The sequence below is a fragment of the Scomber japonicus genome, chromosome 19, assembly GCF_027409825.1.
Source record: "Scomber japonicus isolate fScoJap1 chromosome 19, fScoJap1.pri, whole genome shotgun sequence".
Classification (NCBI taxonomy): domain Eukaryota; kingdom Metazoa; phylum Chordata; class Actinopteri; order Scombriformes; family Scombridae; genus Scomber; species Scomber japonicus.
In genome coordinates this window covers 24,098,362-24,116,374 of record NC_070596.1, presented here as the reverse complement: position 1 = coordinate 24,116,374, position 18,013 = coordinate 24,098,362, and the positions used below count along the sequence as shown (strand labels likewise).

The 18,013-nt window shown below is 38.6% G+C and overlaps 2 protein-coding genes across 2 annotated transcripts; one reads left to right on the top strand and one right to left on the bottom strand.

The window, feature by feature from the left end:
* The first annotated feature begins 703 nt into the window (after positions 1-703).
* c9 (complement component 9) lies at positions 704-7,531 on the top strand. The gene is made up of 11 exons (XM_053339432.1): positions 704-850; positions 961-1,051; positions 1,914-2,064; positions 2,146-2,287; positions 3,212-3,350; positions 4,456-4,677; positions 4,770-5,010; positions 5,137-5,268; positions 6,071-6,246; positions 6,709-6,943; positions 7,035-7,531. The coding sequence occupies exons 1-11, from the start codon at positions 777-779 to the stop codon at positions 7,190-7,192; spliced, it is 1,761 nt and encodes a 586-aa protein (XP_053195407.1). The 5' UTR covers positions 704-776; the 3' UTR covers positions 7,193-7,531.
* Positions 7,532-14,957: 7,426 nt separating this feature from the next.
* Positions 14,958-17,186, bottom strand: LOC128380391 (growth arrest-specific protein 1-like). The gene has a single exon (XM_053340194.1). It carries the CDS (start codon positions 16,789-16,791, stop codon positions 16,009-16,011), a length of 783 nt encoding a protein of 260 aa, XP_053196169.1. The 5' UTR covers positions 16,792-17,186; the 3' UTR covers positions 14,958-16,008.
* Positions 17,187-18,013: the final 827 nt, after the last annotated feature.

The following is an 18,013-nucleotide window of genomic DNA, read 5'->3' as shown; positions in this document are numbered from 1 at the left end:
AAATTACCTTTCGCCTTGTGTGTAAACAGTGTGTATGTACTGAAATAAAGTCAACACTGCAGTATAATGAGTGTTTGTTCACTTTCCCAGCTGTCTATCCACTTTGGTTCACTGGATTAAGTTTCAAGTCATGTAGTTCTTGGCCCCTGAAGAACAATGTCTCATCATTTTAACTGCATATTTTCATCATTTCTCCATCCATACCATCCAAAATGTAACTGCAGTGATTTATATTCATTTATACACTTATAGACTTCAAAAGGGTTTCACTTTTGACAAGTTTGATCATTTCTGTCATATATTCAGTGCATAAGTCAATATAGTATTAAATAGTTTGAAATACCAGTTATTACAGCCAACTGAAAATACTGCATTAAAAAAAAAATCTTGGTTAAATCTCTGTTGTAGACTCATGTACTCCGTATATGTAGGAATATTTCTTTCTCAGTTTAATATAGTTTTAGTAAAGTAGTATGTAAGAACTATATAAGATGAGAGATGCAGAGAGGATGAGAAGAAATGGTTCATCACTTTCATGGTTGTTGATATGTTTTTGTAGAGGATTTGCTCACAATATGAAGAACAAAATATACTGACTAGATTACGAATTTGGGGAGTTTCCACACCCTGAATCAACATCACCTGACATCCAAAGTATTGACTTGGACAACAAAAACACAGTCCTTTTGCAGTTGGATAATCATTGACAGGGGGGTATCTTAAAAGACTAAAAGGGGACAAATGTAACATCACATTTGCTTCTTTACAGTTTGATCATGAGGCTTGAGGTCGCTCTCCCCCTGGGCTTCTTTGGCCTGTGTCTAAGTCTGGTGCTCCTTGGAGAAGGAATGTACGTATATTTCCTGTTTCATTTAAACAATGGAAAGGATTTGTTTTCATTTACTTACCAAGGATTTGGGTTCACTATAAAAAGTTAATTGAATCATTTATATATTTCAGGGGAGTGACTATCCCTGATCCACCAGCAGTGGATTGTGTACGGAGCCAATGGTCAGCGTGGAGTTCTTGTGATCCCTGCACGAAAACCCAAGTAGGTCCTTTAAAACTGAAGTCAATTGTAAAACCCTTTTTCTTTTTTTCCTTTTTTTCCTTAATCTAATCACAATAGCTTTCATTTGACAAACTGCTCTGCCCTACGAAGCCAAATTGCAGTCATATTTCAATTAATACCTTTTAGTGGTGCTGTAGTAGGGGGTTCATGTAAATATGTTTGGACTAGAATAGGAAAAAAAAGTACAGTAACTGTTGTCTGTAACTGAAAAATCAATTTTGCTCTAACATCTTAGTAATTTAATTTGTTAGGTCACATAAAGAAAATCAAGAGGCATTTAAACATCTTGGTTAAAAGCTAATAAGCCTGTCTTTTTTATAGAATTTGATTTTTTATTCATTAACGGCAAACTGCAGCCTCTGATTCCAGTAGAATTCATCTGATTTGATGTGGTTAACATGCATTTAAATTGCAATTCTAAATATTTTTAATGAAAGGTAACTAGCTCAAATTAACAAAAAAGCTTAAGAAACAAGAACACATTCTGTTTGTAGATACTACATTTTCTATTTTCCCTTTATTGTACAAAATATGTGAGGACAACAATTATGCTGCGTTCATGTTATATTGGAATTGCCATAATTATGAGTTACTCCCCAACTTCCAAGTCATAATATGACTGGAACAGTGGATTTTTTCTAACAGCTCCAATATATCCAACTTGCTGCTTAATAATACAGAAGTACTGAAAACCAAACAAACATGGAAGCCTCACTTCAGACAAAGTTTGTCGTTCAGTAAACCCAAATTTACTGTTCACTGTTTCTATAGCTTCCGACTGTCTGCCTTGATAAGGAAATGAAGATGCATAAAAAAGCGTGATCTCATTTTTGATCCTCAGAGGCGCTCTCGAAGCACATTAGTGTTTAGCCAGTTTGGTGGCGCGTCCTGTGAGGGATCAGTGGGGGACAAACAGTTCTGTGTACCAGACACTGAATGTGAACTGCCTCCACTACCTGAGTGCTCAGACTCAGAGTTCCAGTGTGAGTCAGGTAAGTCACATACAATACACCTTGCTTAATTATTTTAAGCCCTGAAAAAACTGTCAAATCAGATTAACCATCTCTACACAGGTCCTTGCATCAAGAAGAGATTAATGTGCAACGGGGACTATGACTGTGAAGATGGATCAGACGAGGACTGTGAGGCTGAGCGTAAACCTTGTGGTGCGACAGCCCTGGAAACCAATGAGCAAGGCAGGACAGCAGGATATGGGTAAGAGTTAGTTGATTTAAGAGCTGAGTCACTTTTTATCTATTTTATCTGATTTGTTTTTAACATTATTTTAAGTAGTGAATCACTGTAGCCCAGCAAATGCCCACATATTACAACACTTACGGTAAAAAGATGTTTCAATCATTTCTGTCCACTCTAAATACATTAGGTAAAATGAAGGCAGACAAATATTTGGTAGCTATACACAGGCAACACACAATTTGAAAGTCTGTGAATTGCTTAATGATGTCGCTTTTTTCAATAAAGGCAATCAAGTTGATCCCAAAGTTTATTTAGGCGATGAAGAAATGCAAAAGTAATGTTTCTTTTTGATTTATAGTGAAATATGGTTTTGTGCCATGGTTGCTTACGACACAAGGAGAACTATATTAATATTCCTATTGTCTGCTTGTTGTTACTCAGTTGCAGAAGTGTTACTGTCCCGTAACAGTATTACTCGAGTTAAGTTAACTAAGAGTCTCCAGTCTATCTACTGCTACACATACACACACAAACACACACACTTTTTGGCCCCCACACTGCTGAAATTAATCCGGCACATCTGATTAAGACTGGAAACGAGGGGAAATAGCTAGACTGTCTTTCCACAAGGGGAAAAAAATACACTGACTGTTATTTTAAACTTTGGACATAGCTAGGCCAGCTGTTTCACCCTGCTTCCAGTCTTTGTGCTAATAACTGGGTCTAGCCTCATATGCAGACAGATAAATTGGTGGAATCTTCTCATCAAACACAAGAAAACAAATGAGGGCATCTCCCAAAATGCCAATCTACTCCTTTACACACAACTAACAGAACCTCTACATGAGTGGTGTAGGCCTGCAGTATAGTTCACACCCTTCAATTTCATCTAAGCAGGCATTATTGTCTTAAGTCTAAGTGGCTATTGTGTCCATGCACTAGAATCAACATCTTGGGTGCAGATCCCCGAATGAACCCCTTCAACAACGATTACTTCAATGGGCGGTGTGACCGTGTGAGGAATCCAAACACTGGGAGGCATGACAGGCTTCCCTGGAATGTTGGTGTCCTCAACTATCAGGTTAGCTAAAAACCTGCTTACTATTTTAGCCAAAAGATCCATGTTACAGTGTTGGATGTCTATGTTAAACATAGTCAAAGATTCAAAAACTTGAAGTGAATGTGTGTAAAAAGCCAGGTCTTCAGCCTGCTCTGAATGCTTTTAGCGCTTTTCCACCACAAAGTTCCAGCACGACTTGACTCGACTTTTTTTTGCGTTTCCACTAGGGATAGTACCTGGTAAATGGTACTTTTTTAGTACCTGCTCTGCTGAGGTTCCAAGCGAGCCGAGCCGATACTAAATGTGACGTCAACAGGCTGCCGGCCGCTGATTGGTCAGAAGAGTTGTCGCTGGAAGAGTCATGAGCCGTCCCACACAAGAATCAAACCCGGCATTTTTAAATACCGGCAAAAGTGTTACAGCCATAGGGCTCAATTTTCTTGCTTTGTGTGTGACAGAAAGCCACATACAGCAGCAGTACACCATCGCCTCCATGTCCTCCATTGTTCATGTGTTTGTGTCGCATGTAAAACGCAGTCACGGCAGTTTCGCATAGCCGTGCTATGACTACCCCGCCCACGTTGAGTAGGTACCTTTTTGTAATGGAAAAGGTCGTTCCTGGAACCGTGTCGAGTCGAGTCGAGCTGAGTAGTGCTGGAACTTTGTAGTGGAAAAGCGCCATTTGTTTGCAATGGTACCTCTACTTCTGCCATCAGATCCTTTGTGCATGCCCACCAACAGCTGTCCGTCCATGGATTGTTGGCATTGTCTTGTACATTTTAGATTGGATTTGAGCTTGAAAATGCACAAGGTTATTTGAATAGTTTTCAAATAACCCTGAGTAAAGAAAAGCAAAAGAAGTGAAATTCTTACTACTATTTATTTATTAGGCAGCTTTCAGAAGCTATCCAATCAGGACATAGTGAGCTCATTGGGAGGAGGGCATTAAAGAGACAGTAGCTAAAACAGCCTGTTTCAGACAGAGGCTGCATTAAGACCTAGTACAAGATAAACTGGGGGTCTTTTAAACTATAATATATATTCCAGTATATCCCTGGTGTAAAAATAGAGACCTTGAAATGTTCATGATTTGTCCTCTTAACACTTTTGCATCCTTTCTTTCCAGACTAAAGTGGAAGAAACTGTTTCTCAAGAAATCTATGAGGACTCACATACCCTTCTAAGGGAATTGCTGAAAGAGATGAGTGTTAAAGTTGATGCTGGACTTTCATTTAAATTTAAGCCAAGTGAGAAGTCCTTGGCCAATGTTTCTCTAAACCTGAATTTCGAAAGTGGATACGAGAAGAACACAATGATTAAGGAAGTTGCAGAGACCACCAATGTTCAGGTAAATGTCAGACAGTGATCTTAAGACTATCTCAAAAACAGTGCATATCATTTGCAACTGTATGTATTAATACTTCTCTCTTGCACACTCAGAACAAGAGCTTTATGCGGGTGATGGGCAAAGTACAGCTGAGCACCTACAGGATGCGCTCCCGTGAGCTCAAAGTGGCAGATGAATTCCTCGAGCATGTCAAATCTTTGCCTTTGGAGTATGAGAAGGGTATTTATTTTGCCTTCCTGGAGGACTATGGAACTCACTACACCAAAAATGGGAAATCTGGTGGTGAATATGAATTGCTGTATGTTCTCAATCAGGACACCATCAAGGAGAAAAGTACGTGTATCCCAGCAAATGTTTAAATTTCTGTTATGAGACTGAAATGTCAGTCATCTGTGTTTCATATCACAATGTCGGCTAAACTGAGAAGCACTCATCTTCTATACTTTATGATTCTTGCAGATATCAGCGAGAGAAAGGTTCAAGAATGCCTCAAATTAGGCATCACAGCAGACTTTGGTTCAACAAGTTTGTCTGATGGAAAAGCACACGCAAACCGTAATGGTTGTGAAAATGTAACAACCAAAAATCAAGGTCTGCTTTTTTTGTTTCACCATATCAAAGTACTTAGTAAACCCTTCTGTATAAAGTCAGTATTTAAAGGATAGGTTGTCATGTGTTCATGTCTATCTTAATACAATACTCACATGCTATATACACATTGAAAGAGTTATTGGTCACAGTACTCATTTCTACTGTCCGTACTGGCTGTGAAATTATTCTTAACTAAACATTGTGAAATTTTGGACAAGATGCAAAAATGCTTTCTAAAATTCACACAAATCTAATGGGAGGCTACAGCATGCTCAGATAGAAAGAGCAGCTGTAGGGATTATGACTATTGTGTGCCGAGAGCTAAGTAGGAAACAATGCAGTGTGATTATAAAGCCCTCAGAAGGAAGAGGTCTAACCTTCATACCTTCATTGTCGATTTTTTTTTAACCATGACCATGGTCGATCCCTAACTGTAACTCCAACGTTGTCCTGTTGATAGTGGTGTTAGATTGAAACACACAAGTCATACTGTAGGATATGGCCCAATAACGTATTTTGTCATGTGATTTGGAGGACTTGTTGTTTACCCCAGCAATGCAACTACCAGGACGCATCCCTCAGCAGCTCAGCAAGGAAAAAATGTGGCAAACGACCAAAAAAGAAACTATACTGTTGAAATGACCATGACTTTGAAAGATAGGCTTACTTGTAAAAGTCCTTACCACAAAAAAAACACTTTTCTAATGACTATACACAGATAATGTGATTAGTGTGAGCATGTTTTACATAAATGTGTCAGTTTATGAAATGTGACTAAAAGACCCCTTTTCTTGTTACACAGTTGATACTCATGGCAAAGCATTGGTGGATAAGGTGATGACATCAGTGAAAGGAGGTACCCTAGAAAGTGCTGTTGTTATGAGGGCTAAATTAAATAAAGAAGGAGTGATGGACCTTGATACCTATCAGAACTGGGCCAGGACAATCTCTGATGCCCCGGCGCTGATTTATAGTGAGGTAGGAATTACATACTGTTCTTATTCTGACTCATAATTAGTCCCTGCACTAATTCAAATTCATAAATTCTCTTAATTTATAGAAAAAAACATTCACAGTTACAACTTTATGGTCCAGGTGAACATTTTATAAAATATGATGAATACAACAACATGTTTTGATGCTGATTTTTTAATTTTATGGATACAGGTAAAATGTGTACATTTGTATATTATGCAAAAATGTGTAGGCCTACCAGCTGCACACATTTTTCTTTTTTTATGATGTATTTTATTTAAAATATTGAATGTTTTATGTTAGCATTTTCATTGTGAGCATGCTGGAGTACCTTCACAGAGCTGCTACCATGGCTATTCAAAGAGATTCAGTAAATAAAAGATGATGGTATTTCTTGTGATATACATTTTCTATCATAATATTCAAGCCAGTGAAATAATTCACATTTTCTGTTGTTTCTGACAGCCAGAACCCATCTACATGTTAATTCCAGTGGAAATGCCAAATGCTAACGCAAGGATAACCAACCTAAAGCGGGCCACATCAGACTATGTGGCAGAATATAACGTGTGCAAGTGCAAGCCTTGTCATAACGGAGGCACTCTTACTCTGCTGGATGGAAAGTGTATGTGCCTGTGCTCTAGTCTGTTTGAAGGGTTGGCCTGCCAGAATTATAAGGGGGATAAATCTAAATATGCAGGTAAGATTGAACAGTGTGGTATATCAGATAAATCAAAATATATGGTATTCCAGTATATACAGTATTTGTTATTTTGGATAATGTTTTGCAGGTACAAAACCTACTGTCACTCAGGAAGGCAACTGGTCATGCTGGTCTGCTTGGTCTACCTGTAGTGGAAGGAAGCAAACCAGAACACGTGCCTGCAACAATGATGGGCTCCCTGGAGCTCAGTGCAGAGGAGATACCAGGAGTGAAGAGCACTGCTGAGCACATATCCAACCATTCAGCAAACATAATCTCTCTCATTTTCTCTCTCTCCCTCTCTCTCTGACAAAGCAACATTTTCTTTAAAAAAAAAAAAAAGTAAATATCAAAGGATTCAAGTACCTGATCAAAATTCTGCTAGCATACTTAATAAGGACAACAGAGCCATCTTGAGGTCAGATCATAAAGTGACAGTTGTTGTTTTTTAAAAATCATTTGTGATTTTAGTGTCAGGAGTTTGAGAATACAGTATTCATTGTAAATATGTACACATAATGGATTTATTTGAAAATAATAAGCTTATGTGAAAATTAAATGATCCTTTGTACCCCAACAAAAAAAGTCTTCTGGTATTTTTGTTTTTTACTATGAACTACTTTTAATGAACATTAACAGCTACTAAACATATATAAAGAATAATATATTTTGATCCTGGTAAATGTGTGGTATATACTTTAATATTTTACCATATCATATGAATTTTTTAAACCCTATCAGTTATTTTTATTTTAGTCTCTGTAGCTGCATATTACTGCTTCACTATAATACAATAAATCAAGTGGTATGTGTACTATAAAGATCTCATTTTAAAAATCTGTGCTTTTGTTTACAACCACAAAACCCCCTGGACAGAAAAAAACAAGAGTGTGCCCTGTTCAATCATTAGTCAGACTTACATTTAGATCCAAAAGAACTTTGGCTGTTTAACAGCAAACAACACTGTGTGTGTTTCAACTTCAGTTCACTTAAAATAGTGTGAGCTGAAGTGTGTATTAATGAGGTAATAACTCATCTTTAAAAGCATGGACACATTCCAGCTGGTTGTGCTGCATGTGCAAATGAGAACCAGATGAGTAGAAGCTGCCTTTGTGGAGAGAGAGAACTGACACAGAGGACAACTAGAGACAGCCGGTGGACAGAGATCAGAGATTAAGGTGTTGGACATAAACACGACGTAAAGGAAGACGTTACATGCGTATTCTGTTTTTCTTAGTTGTCTTTGACTGTTCCTAAACATCAATCACACGTGAACATAAACCCATATATGCTTTGGCAAATGTCTAAATTGATGTAATTGTAATGTAATTTGGGAACAGGAGCTTGGTTGAAGAATTTTGAACCATATTAGAAACAAAAGCAGCAACATTATGTAGTTCTTTCTTACACTGAAGACAAGACTTTCCATTATTGTCCAATATTTCTGAGCAGATCAATGTACTATATTTCTGTGATGGTTAACCTGTGAGGGGGCTAGTCATTGAAGTTAGAGTCAGATAGCTCTTGGTGAACATTTGCTACAGCTTGCTTCTGTTTGTGCAGTTTGCTGCTGCTACTCCTGGTTAATAGGTCATGTAACACAGGAAAGGACTTAAGGGGGGGGGGGGGGGGAGTATGCAATGCCAAAACTCATTGTCTTAGCTTATTTGAATCTTATGCTATACACGCATGAGAGGTAACATATCTGACCCCAACAACAGCCAAAACTGTGTCCATCGCTAATCAGCTCTCCTGAAGCTAAGCTAAAAATTAAACATGAAATGGAAATACAGTCATTTTCATGGTCATTTATAGGATTGTGCAAAAGTTTCAAGTACTTTAGATGTTTAGATTCATATCCACTATGCAGTAACATCAGTGAGAAGCCTGATCTGTTTCATATTTAATAAGCAGCATGAGAGTGACCCCAAACACACAGCCAGAGTCAAAAAGAACTTTCAGCAACAGGAACAAGGAGTCCTACAACAGATGGTATGGCCCCCAGCAGAGCTCTGATCTCAACATTGTTGAATCAGTCTGGGATTACATGAAGAGACAGAAGCAACTGAGACACTTAAATCCACAGAAGAAAAGTGGTGAGTTTTCCAAGATGCAGGAACAACCCGACCTGCCAAATACCTTGAAAAACTATGCACATCTGTACTGAGAAGAACTGTGAGGGAAAGAGTGGCCACACCAAATATAAATGTCCTTAGGTTTTCTTGGTTTTCTGAATTTTGTATGAAGTAAAAACTATTCATGGCTTTAAGTTAAAAAGTATCCTCACTTAACTTCTACTGCCTAAAATCTTTTCACAGTAATGTGTGTGTCTTGGATTTCCACGGAGACACAAATAACAGCTCTTATGACATATCACAAGAAAAGCACAGGTGTACATAATAAAATTATTGATGGCTGAATTCCTTTCAGCTGCTTCAGTTTATAGGGTCATGGTACAGTTCATGCTGGCTCACTGTCACACTCTCATATGGCACTGGGAAACGTGAACTTAACAGAGCCATCATTAATGTTATTGGCACCTGTGTGTTTCCTACTGTGACAAAATGAACTTGTGTATGAGAGTCCTTAAGTCCTGTGTAAAATGTGCAAATCCATTTTTTGCAGTCCACAATGCCTTCTTCTTTCTTGCTCGTGTTCTTTTCGTGTGCAGAATGCTGGTATTGTTAAGTCTTTTCTCAATTTCAATGGTAAAATCATTAACATTGAGTTATTGCTTTTGTGGATTTACACTCACAATAGGCAAAAAGGATGACTGTCATATTTGCTTAGCTTAACAACCTTTGATTTCCATGTTTGCTCTTGGATTTAAACCATAGACAGTAAAGAGAATATTTAAATAAATAAATATATTTAACCTCAGTCATTTAGCGCCAACGCAGCAGGCACGACTAGAGAATCTCATGCCAGAGGCGGCCGTGTTAAGCAAACAGTGAGTGAGTGAGTGAGACAGCAGCGAGTATACTGTTACCGCCTTGCACAACATTAAGGAATGTGCACAGACCTGTGGAGATGAAACTTTCTTGGATACACTAAGTATTTCCTTTCTGCCTAATCTGAAGTGAATTCTTTAGGAAACCTTGTTCTAAATGCTATTTGTCATGATTAAACATGTCAAACACTGGACAACAAATAAGCAAACAACTAATAACAAGCCCAAAAAACCTTTACAGATTTTAGTACGAGACTCACAAAAGAAAACGAACTAAATAATAACATGTAACTTTATCTGAATATTAGAGTATTGGACATACATGTAGAACTTTGTTAGTTTGTGTAAGTTCATATGAGCAGCTTTGGTCCTTCTGATCTCATATTATTTATTACTCCTTCCTCTCTCAAGCTTTCTGGGAATATCATTTCCTGTCATCACTTAAATAGAGAGGAGTCCAAACGTTTGTGAGCGAGTGTGTGTGTGTGTGTGTGTGTGTGTGTGTGTGTGTGTGTGTGTGTAGGGGGGTGTGATGAATGCATACTTGAGAAGTAACCACTGGGGGTGGTGGCCCCTGGCCTTTAGGATGTCAGCATAATAGAGTAAAACTTTGGGACCTTATTGAGCTCCAGGGAGACCCCATTCAGACCAGACAGCAACTCAGCCTCGACCCATTATCTTAGTCTAAAATGTTTTGTTATTTCTTCAGTCTCCAACAGAACAGTTAGCACAAAATAATGAACCCCTCCTCATCGATAGACTGCACAGTTCTCTCTTTACTCATATTTATTCATATAAACTGAGCAATAGGTGAACATTTAAAAGCTTAAATGAGAATTTTCAAAGCTGTTGTGAACACCTCACTGGCATTTCCAATGAACTCCATTATGCGAGAAAATTACATTTGCTATTTTTAATATATTCAGTGTAAATGCCAGAGATACTGAATGGGAACATTTTGTATTCAGTGTGCTGAGTAGAAATGTCTTCATTGCCAAATACAAAACCTCTAGTTAAATATTTCTGGCTAGCAGATGTTAAAAAAAATAAGCTTAAAAAAAAGCTTATCACGCTGGTTCCAAGAAAATATGATGGCAAGCAGAGAACATGCAATAAATCTACTTCATAAAAACTGAAGCTTTGCAACTTGTTTCTCACAAGCTATAGGAACATGCAATGCTTTGCTCTCACAATGTGAACCAATGCTGTCTCGTCTCATAAACACATAGTCCTTGCTTTCAGTGAAGGAGAGGTAAGGGATATTTTTTTAACAAAAGCCCTTCAAAGGGGTGTGAAAGGAGCCCCCTTACACTCCTAAACGCCTGGACACAGTTGGAGTTGCTCCCTCCCCACTTCCCTGGGTCACTAAAGGCATTGAAGTTTTAGAGGGCTGCTACGGCAGATTACTCCACACAGCTGTCCCCAGCACCGTGGAAATGAAGTTATGCCCCTTGTCAGCTATGTTTTGTGTTTCTCCCCCTCCTCCTGTTCTTCTCTCACTCCTTGAAAAACCTTTGCACCATTGCTCTTTAGCTAGGCTGCAGAAGAGAAACAGGGGAGGCAACTAAAGGACAATTCCTATACAGCCATCCTGGACACTGAAAGCCTAGAAAAATCTGATTGGTTGAATAAATATTCCCTATTTGCATCATTATTCCAAGAAGCTTGAAATCCCTGACATTCAACCCAGCAAAGCCCCTCTCCACCAAACCAGACCCTTCCCCCATTAACCCCTCAATCTAAATCAACCCCTCCTCCACCTTTCCCACCTCTCTAAAAGCTCAGGGTACTGCCTTCTTCAAGTCCACCCCCCAACTCCAATTATTGTGGGTCACTGAGGTTTATTCACTTCAACTTCTCTTTTTCTAAGTTTGTTTATCTTTGGTCAAACTGAGTTGTATAACCCAAATATACCAATGTGATTAAATGGTTGAACCCAGACTGTGTAAATTTTAAATGTGGGAAAAGTTGGACTTTGGTTGCTGTAATAACTTTGTTGTGTAACTGACATGACTGTTTACTGAACATTATGACTGATACACTGTGTTTTATCATGTTACAGCATTGACTTACATATTTATTCTAAGATAAGGGTCAGCAATTATCTTTAACTACGGGTCAGTTTTTTTCAGCATTGTTTATTGTGAGGTTGATGTTGTTGATTTTTTTGTTTATTTTGTTCACTTCTTTCATGACCAAAATTGGTTCATAGAGCACAAATGTTTATACCCATCTGACATTATAAAGTAAGGCCATCTTATGCTGTGTGCCTGTTTTATTCATCTCATAATTTAGATATATTAAGATGCTAAGAGTTCATTTAGTGCAATGTACACAAGTCTTATATTTAAGACTCCCTGTTTCCCTCCTGCAGCTCATTCTTATGAAGAGTCACGTAAAAAAAACTTTCATTAAGAGGCCACATAATCTTGTTGTATGGCCAAATTTGGCCCACAAGCCAATATTGTCCCACCACTGTTTTAGGACCTGTACTGTGTAATTGTGTGACTGTGTTTTTAATCCACTAACCAGGAATAGTACTCTTAATTGTATTGTATTTGCAATTCAGTGACAATATGTTAGTAAGATCTTATAGAGCAGTTACAGATGATCATTTTTATTTTCTCTTTTTTATGAAAAGCTTGATAAAACCAGAAAGATCCTCTATTTGAGGGGCTGAGATAATCTATGTTTGACAATTTTGCTCAATAGCTCTACTGACTCATTGATTCATTAAAAAAAATTCAACAAATTCAAAAGAAATCCAAAGCTAAGATAATGTGTCATAATGTTTCACATGTTTGGTTACATTATTGGTGTGGTATTTACTAGAAGGTAAATTTTGTGGCTGTATCTAACCAGTGGCTTCACTCGGCTGCGTGCCAGTTTCCACTGGTTCCAAAGGGAGGAAAGAGGTCAGTTTCCTGTCTAAGTTCAAATGTATCTCTTGCAGCGAAAAACTTCAATAGATATAAGGTTTCCAACTTTACTTGTTACATATCTAGAGAACCAGAGAACCAACTGTCGCTTTCAATGCTTACTTTACCCTCTTTTTCTGTTGAACCCCACGTTTTTTTTTTTATAACTCCATCTCTCTCTCTGGGTTCATAGGAGGCAGACAAGAGTATAACTCAATTAGAAGCTGTTCACTTTATTTCAGGACTGGGAGTTTCAAAATAGGCTCAACAGGAAGAAGTCAGTCTGGCAGCTGAGCAGTTTCAAAAATGTTTTGCAATGACTCCGCTGCGACTTTAAGACAGTCGTTTGATTTCCATTGTGCTATCCTAACCAAGGAATAAATCAAACTGACTCGCAAATAGGCCCAGACTGTGATTCTGATGTTCATCCAATATTATAATATAATGTGAAAAACACATGACGACAGTAGCCAGGTAACCATAAAGACTGACACAGTGTAACCACAGTATGAGCAAATATATGTATGATGTGTAAAATGTGAATATTGTACTACAAATCCAACTAAGTTCAGGCTCCTTGTTTGCTTTTCCATAGTGTAACCTAGAGAGGACGAAAGATTTGGGGCTGGGTGGAGTGGAGGTTGGCCGAGTAGCAGTTTGAGTTATGATGAGGCAATTTTAATGAGGTTCTGGTCCCTGCACCAAAAGCCCCAGTTGACTCTTTTCTGTCTCACCATGGGAAAAAAACACAACATTCCTATTTTCCTCTGGTGCCAAAAGTTAATTGAAAACATTTCAGGGCAAAGTATGGTCTGGGGCCCCCATATGACTCTCATCCCTTCATTATCCTCAACAATAATAAAAGGCATTACAATTATTAATGGTTGGAGCAGAGGCCTGTTCTCTTAAAGTCACAGTGGCAGGCTCTTGCTTCTCATAACAAAGGTTTAGAAATGCCTTTACCACATCACTTTGTTGGTATTTTTTGACAATCACTGCCATTGTTGGATTTATTATCTGGACCGTTCTATTGCTCAACCCCCTAATGATGGCGTATGTGTTTCAAGAGCTAAGTCATATTGTACAACAGAGAGTGCCAAACAAAAAGAGAGTGATGATCCTGCTCTATCCCCCTCTAAACAACTCACAGAGAACTATCTGTTGCACGAATGAAAGTTAAACTGTGGAGTATCAGCAGGAGTTTGGACCATGCAATAAGGCTGAACTTTCTCACATAACGCCTCTGTCTCTGTCTTCCTCTGGGATAGCTGTTTCCCCATGCTCCCCCCACTCCCTGAAAGGGTGACAGAGGAACAGAGTGAATGAAGTGCCCCCCCATTGTGCTGCAGCACCATTGTGTATTTTGCATCTCCATAATAGAGGTGCCACTCGACTTCTCTTCCAATCAATGGGCTGGAGGGCCCATCTCTTTTCCTTGAAAAGCAACATGGCGGCCATCAATGGTTTCAAGACCCATTATCACAAGTGAAGGCGTGGACACTGGCTTTTTTGTGAGTGCAGAGAGCGGACTAACTCCTAACATGAGCATGTAAACAGACGCATGTATCGTGCACCTTCACTGCTATAACTGATTAAAAATGGCATTTTGCATTGGAAATATAAATCTTGAAATCTCAGTATACGTGACAAGTTGTTTAAAACATCTAATAAACAGTAAGACAGTTCATTTTTCTTAGCAACCACTTTCTGTCACCACTGCTCAGAAAATGTGTTGATGTTTGTAATAACTGCTGATTAAAACAATTATGGTGAACCTACAGTTTATAAAACAATATGTCACTTGATGATGACTTTAAAGCAGGTATACATTTATTTCAAAGTGTTTCCATTTATGAATCATAACTTAAATACAGCATGCTGGTTTGGGATAAATTCCAAGTAATGTTTGTTTTGTATTTTCCTAACAGACGACCTGCAACTCTTGGCTGAAAAAGCACTTGTCAGATGTTTTATATGCATGATTTTATCACCTTGTGGCACACACAGGATATAAATACCTAAGGTAAATGCAAAAGTGTTACATTCACAGTTTTTGAAATGACTGTGATTTCAGTGACATGTGAAGAAAAATAATGTTAAATTCTTTCTCACAGATCCATCTGGTGATTGCTTTAAGCACATTTTCCCCCATAATGCAAATGATCCTTATAAACCTAAACAAAATAAGAATATAGATCACTGTAAATGAACCACTTTACTCCATATGTGAAGCTTGCATCTCTTAGAAAATAAGTCAGACGTGAGTCCAAAACAGAAGCAAAAAAACACCTCAAAAAGAATCCTTTTAAAACTCTTATTTATTTAATGTGCATGTAAATTCAGAGGAGTGTGTTCACAATGGGCACTTTAAAATCTCCACTCAACCGAACACAGGCCTCTTTTATTTCTCAGTCTGTCATTGTGAAGACATCTAACAAACACATGGGGTGAGAATAAACAAACTGACCGAAACACTTCGTCGCTCCATTTGTGCTTCAAATCCCCGAGAGGAGAAGTTTACCTTTCCCTCTTGTGTGTTTGAACAGTTTTTGGAGAATTAACACTTTATACCTAAAGCAAACATCCATGTTTACAAGGTCAAGTGTAAGAGCTAAGAACTTTCTTTTTTTTTCTCTCAGATGCATCATCTGGCCTTGGATTTAGACAAATTTACTTACATCAACTTTGGTTTTTAGTTGTGGATAAACTCTCTGTACATGCAGCGTTGACAGCCTGCCTCTGATCAAGTAACATGATGGTGAATAACAACAATATAAAGACATTTAGACAGTTTTTTCCTTCTTCTGTGGCCATAATGTCGTAAAAGAGTGGGATTCATCTATTCATACAGTGCAAATCTCTTATCAATAATAAACAAATATTTAGACAAAAATAATTTCATACAATATACTGTACAATTTAGCTTTATATAGCTGACATAGAAAAATAGGCTCCTTCAACATAGTCAGAACATTTTCGAATGTGTAAATGAAATATAACTAATAGGCTACATGTGTTATAACCTTGATCTGATCCTCAAACAGTCAATGAGTTTGTGCAGATCTATAGCAGAAAGTTTAGGTACAACTTACTGGTCCAAGGTGTTATTTTAACGGACTAAAATATGACTGATTACAACAAAGCAGACAGATGCTAGTGAGGTGATTTCACTAAGCCATAATGGCAGCAGCTTTTCAGATAAATTTGGTTAAAACCAAGATGGTGGTCACGACATTTAGTACAGACTGAAAATGTGGTGAGTCGCTTGAGTTTTCCACATAGGATGGATAATAATCGATATAATCAACGATATAATCGTCGTCAGAATCCTCCTCGGAGTCTGAAAAGCCGCTTCCTGCGAACCTGTCGCTGGAATCAGAGCAGAAAGTTTTCATGCTGACTTTTATATATTCGCATATGTTCCTCTCCGTGCCATCACACACACAAGTGTCTAGCTGTTGCGCTTTTGGTATGGTGCGCATATTGGCTATGACTTTGCGGCACCCATCCGAGCACCTTTCCCCTCCGAAAAGTTTTCGACAGTGAAATAAATAATCCCCCATGGCAGAGCTGCACGATAGGTCCGTTTCGCACTGCTGCCGGGCCTCGGTGCAGCCCATGGTGCTGGTCCGCGGAAGGCACGGCTCGATGGCTTGTTTGGCGCTCCTGCAGACCGGGTCCAGGGCGCAGTCGCAGTCCTCCAGAGCCGGGCCGCTTTGGGTTAGATTGAGCTGAATGAGAGAGGATATGCAGTGACTGGGACACTTCTTGCGTTCCCCACTGAGCACAGATGCGCAGGCATAAAGGTACTGATCATAAGCGTAATGGCACTCTGGCTCTCCATGGCACTTCAGGATGGCTTTCCAGCAGACCAGCCGGCGACTGTGGTTAGGGGATCCGACACACAGACCGATGATTATGAATACACTGCATATCAAAAGTGGTGTGCGCCCCATCAATATGGCACAGCTTGCCATTTCCACGAAGAATGAATCTTACAAATGTCAGACTTCATATGTGCTTCTATAATTCCATCACGCTGCGTCAAAACTGGGCTACTCCTTGATGATTTCATATCATGTCATAGTTTGTGACTTGAAGTCACCAAGGTGCCATTAAAAAGCAACAGCTGATCAAGGATGGCCATAATGAGCCAGTCCTGAAAAGTTTCAACGTTGCTTCAGAGTATGAGGGTTTCGCCAGATGCAGTCCGAGTCAGAGAGTTTGATGCGTGTGTGTCTGTCCTTTAGCAACCACACAGACGAGTAAAAGTGATCATAAACATGTTCAAAAAAGATGTAAAGACTTATTTCCCAAACTCAAAAGTTCTCCCTAAAGTCTATCATCCGCTTGCACTTCCAGCCCGCATCCATTCCTCCTGCAGCAGCTCAGTAATGAGGCTTGTGTAGCGGTGGGCTGATGAGGTTACTGCAATAACCGCGTCCGATTGGTCCGATTTACGGTTGTGATTCTCTCGTCACACGAGGGCAGTGACGTAAGCTGCTGTTTTTAAACTTAATGAAAACGAAACTTTCTGCAACCACACTTTTTTTTAATATCACCTCATCATAAAACTACTCCATTTCAATGCAGTCTATTTACCTAATTCTGGTTTATGAGATTATAAAATTATAATTGACTTTTCTATATTGGTTCTCTTATTACCTGGGGCTATAACAGTAGTGGCCATAAGTAAATTGATGCATACCAGATTTAGAAATAAACAGCTCATGTCGTGTAAAGTACTACATGAAAGTATCTAAAAGTTGCTTAAAATGAGAGAAAGTCAAAGTGTGATTTGAGAAGAATGTGTGTGATAAATGTAAAACAAAGTCTCATAACTAATTTAAAACATTGCATTTCTATTAATTGGTTGAATTTATGGAACAATAGGGAACTGAAAATGTGTAATACACTTAAAATGTGAACAAATATGAATCAAACATGATCCGGATGGCTAGGATTAGGGATAATGTAAATAAAATGTCTGATGTTACTTTTTGATGTCAAATAGCATCTGTCTGTTTTTTCTCATCATGTATTATATTCTCTTTAGACTAACCACAAACCTCATGCTTTGTATGATACCACTCCAAAATGTGCATTTAAAATAACACAGTACGTAGTTCAACTACTGTGGTCTGTTCCTTGTATAATTGCTCATCAATGTGATGAGACCCACATGCAGCGAGGCAAAGT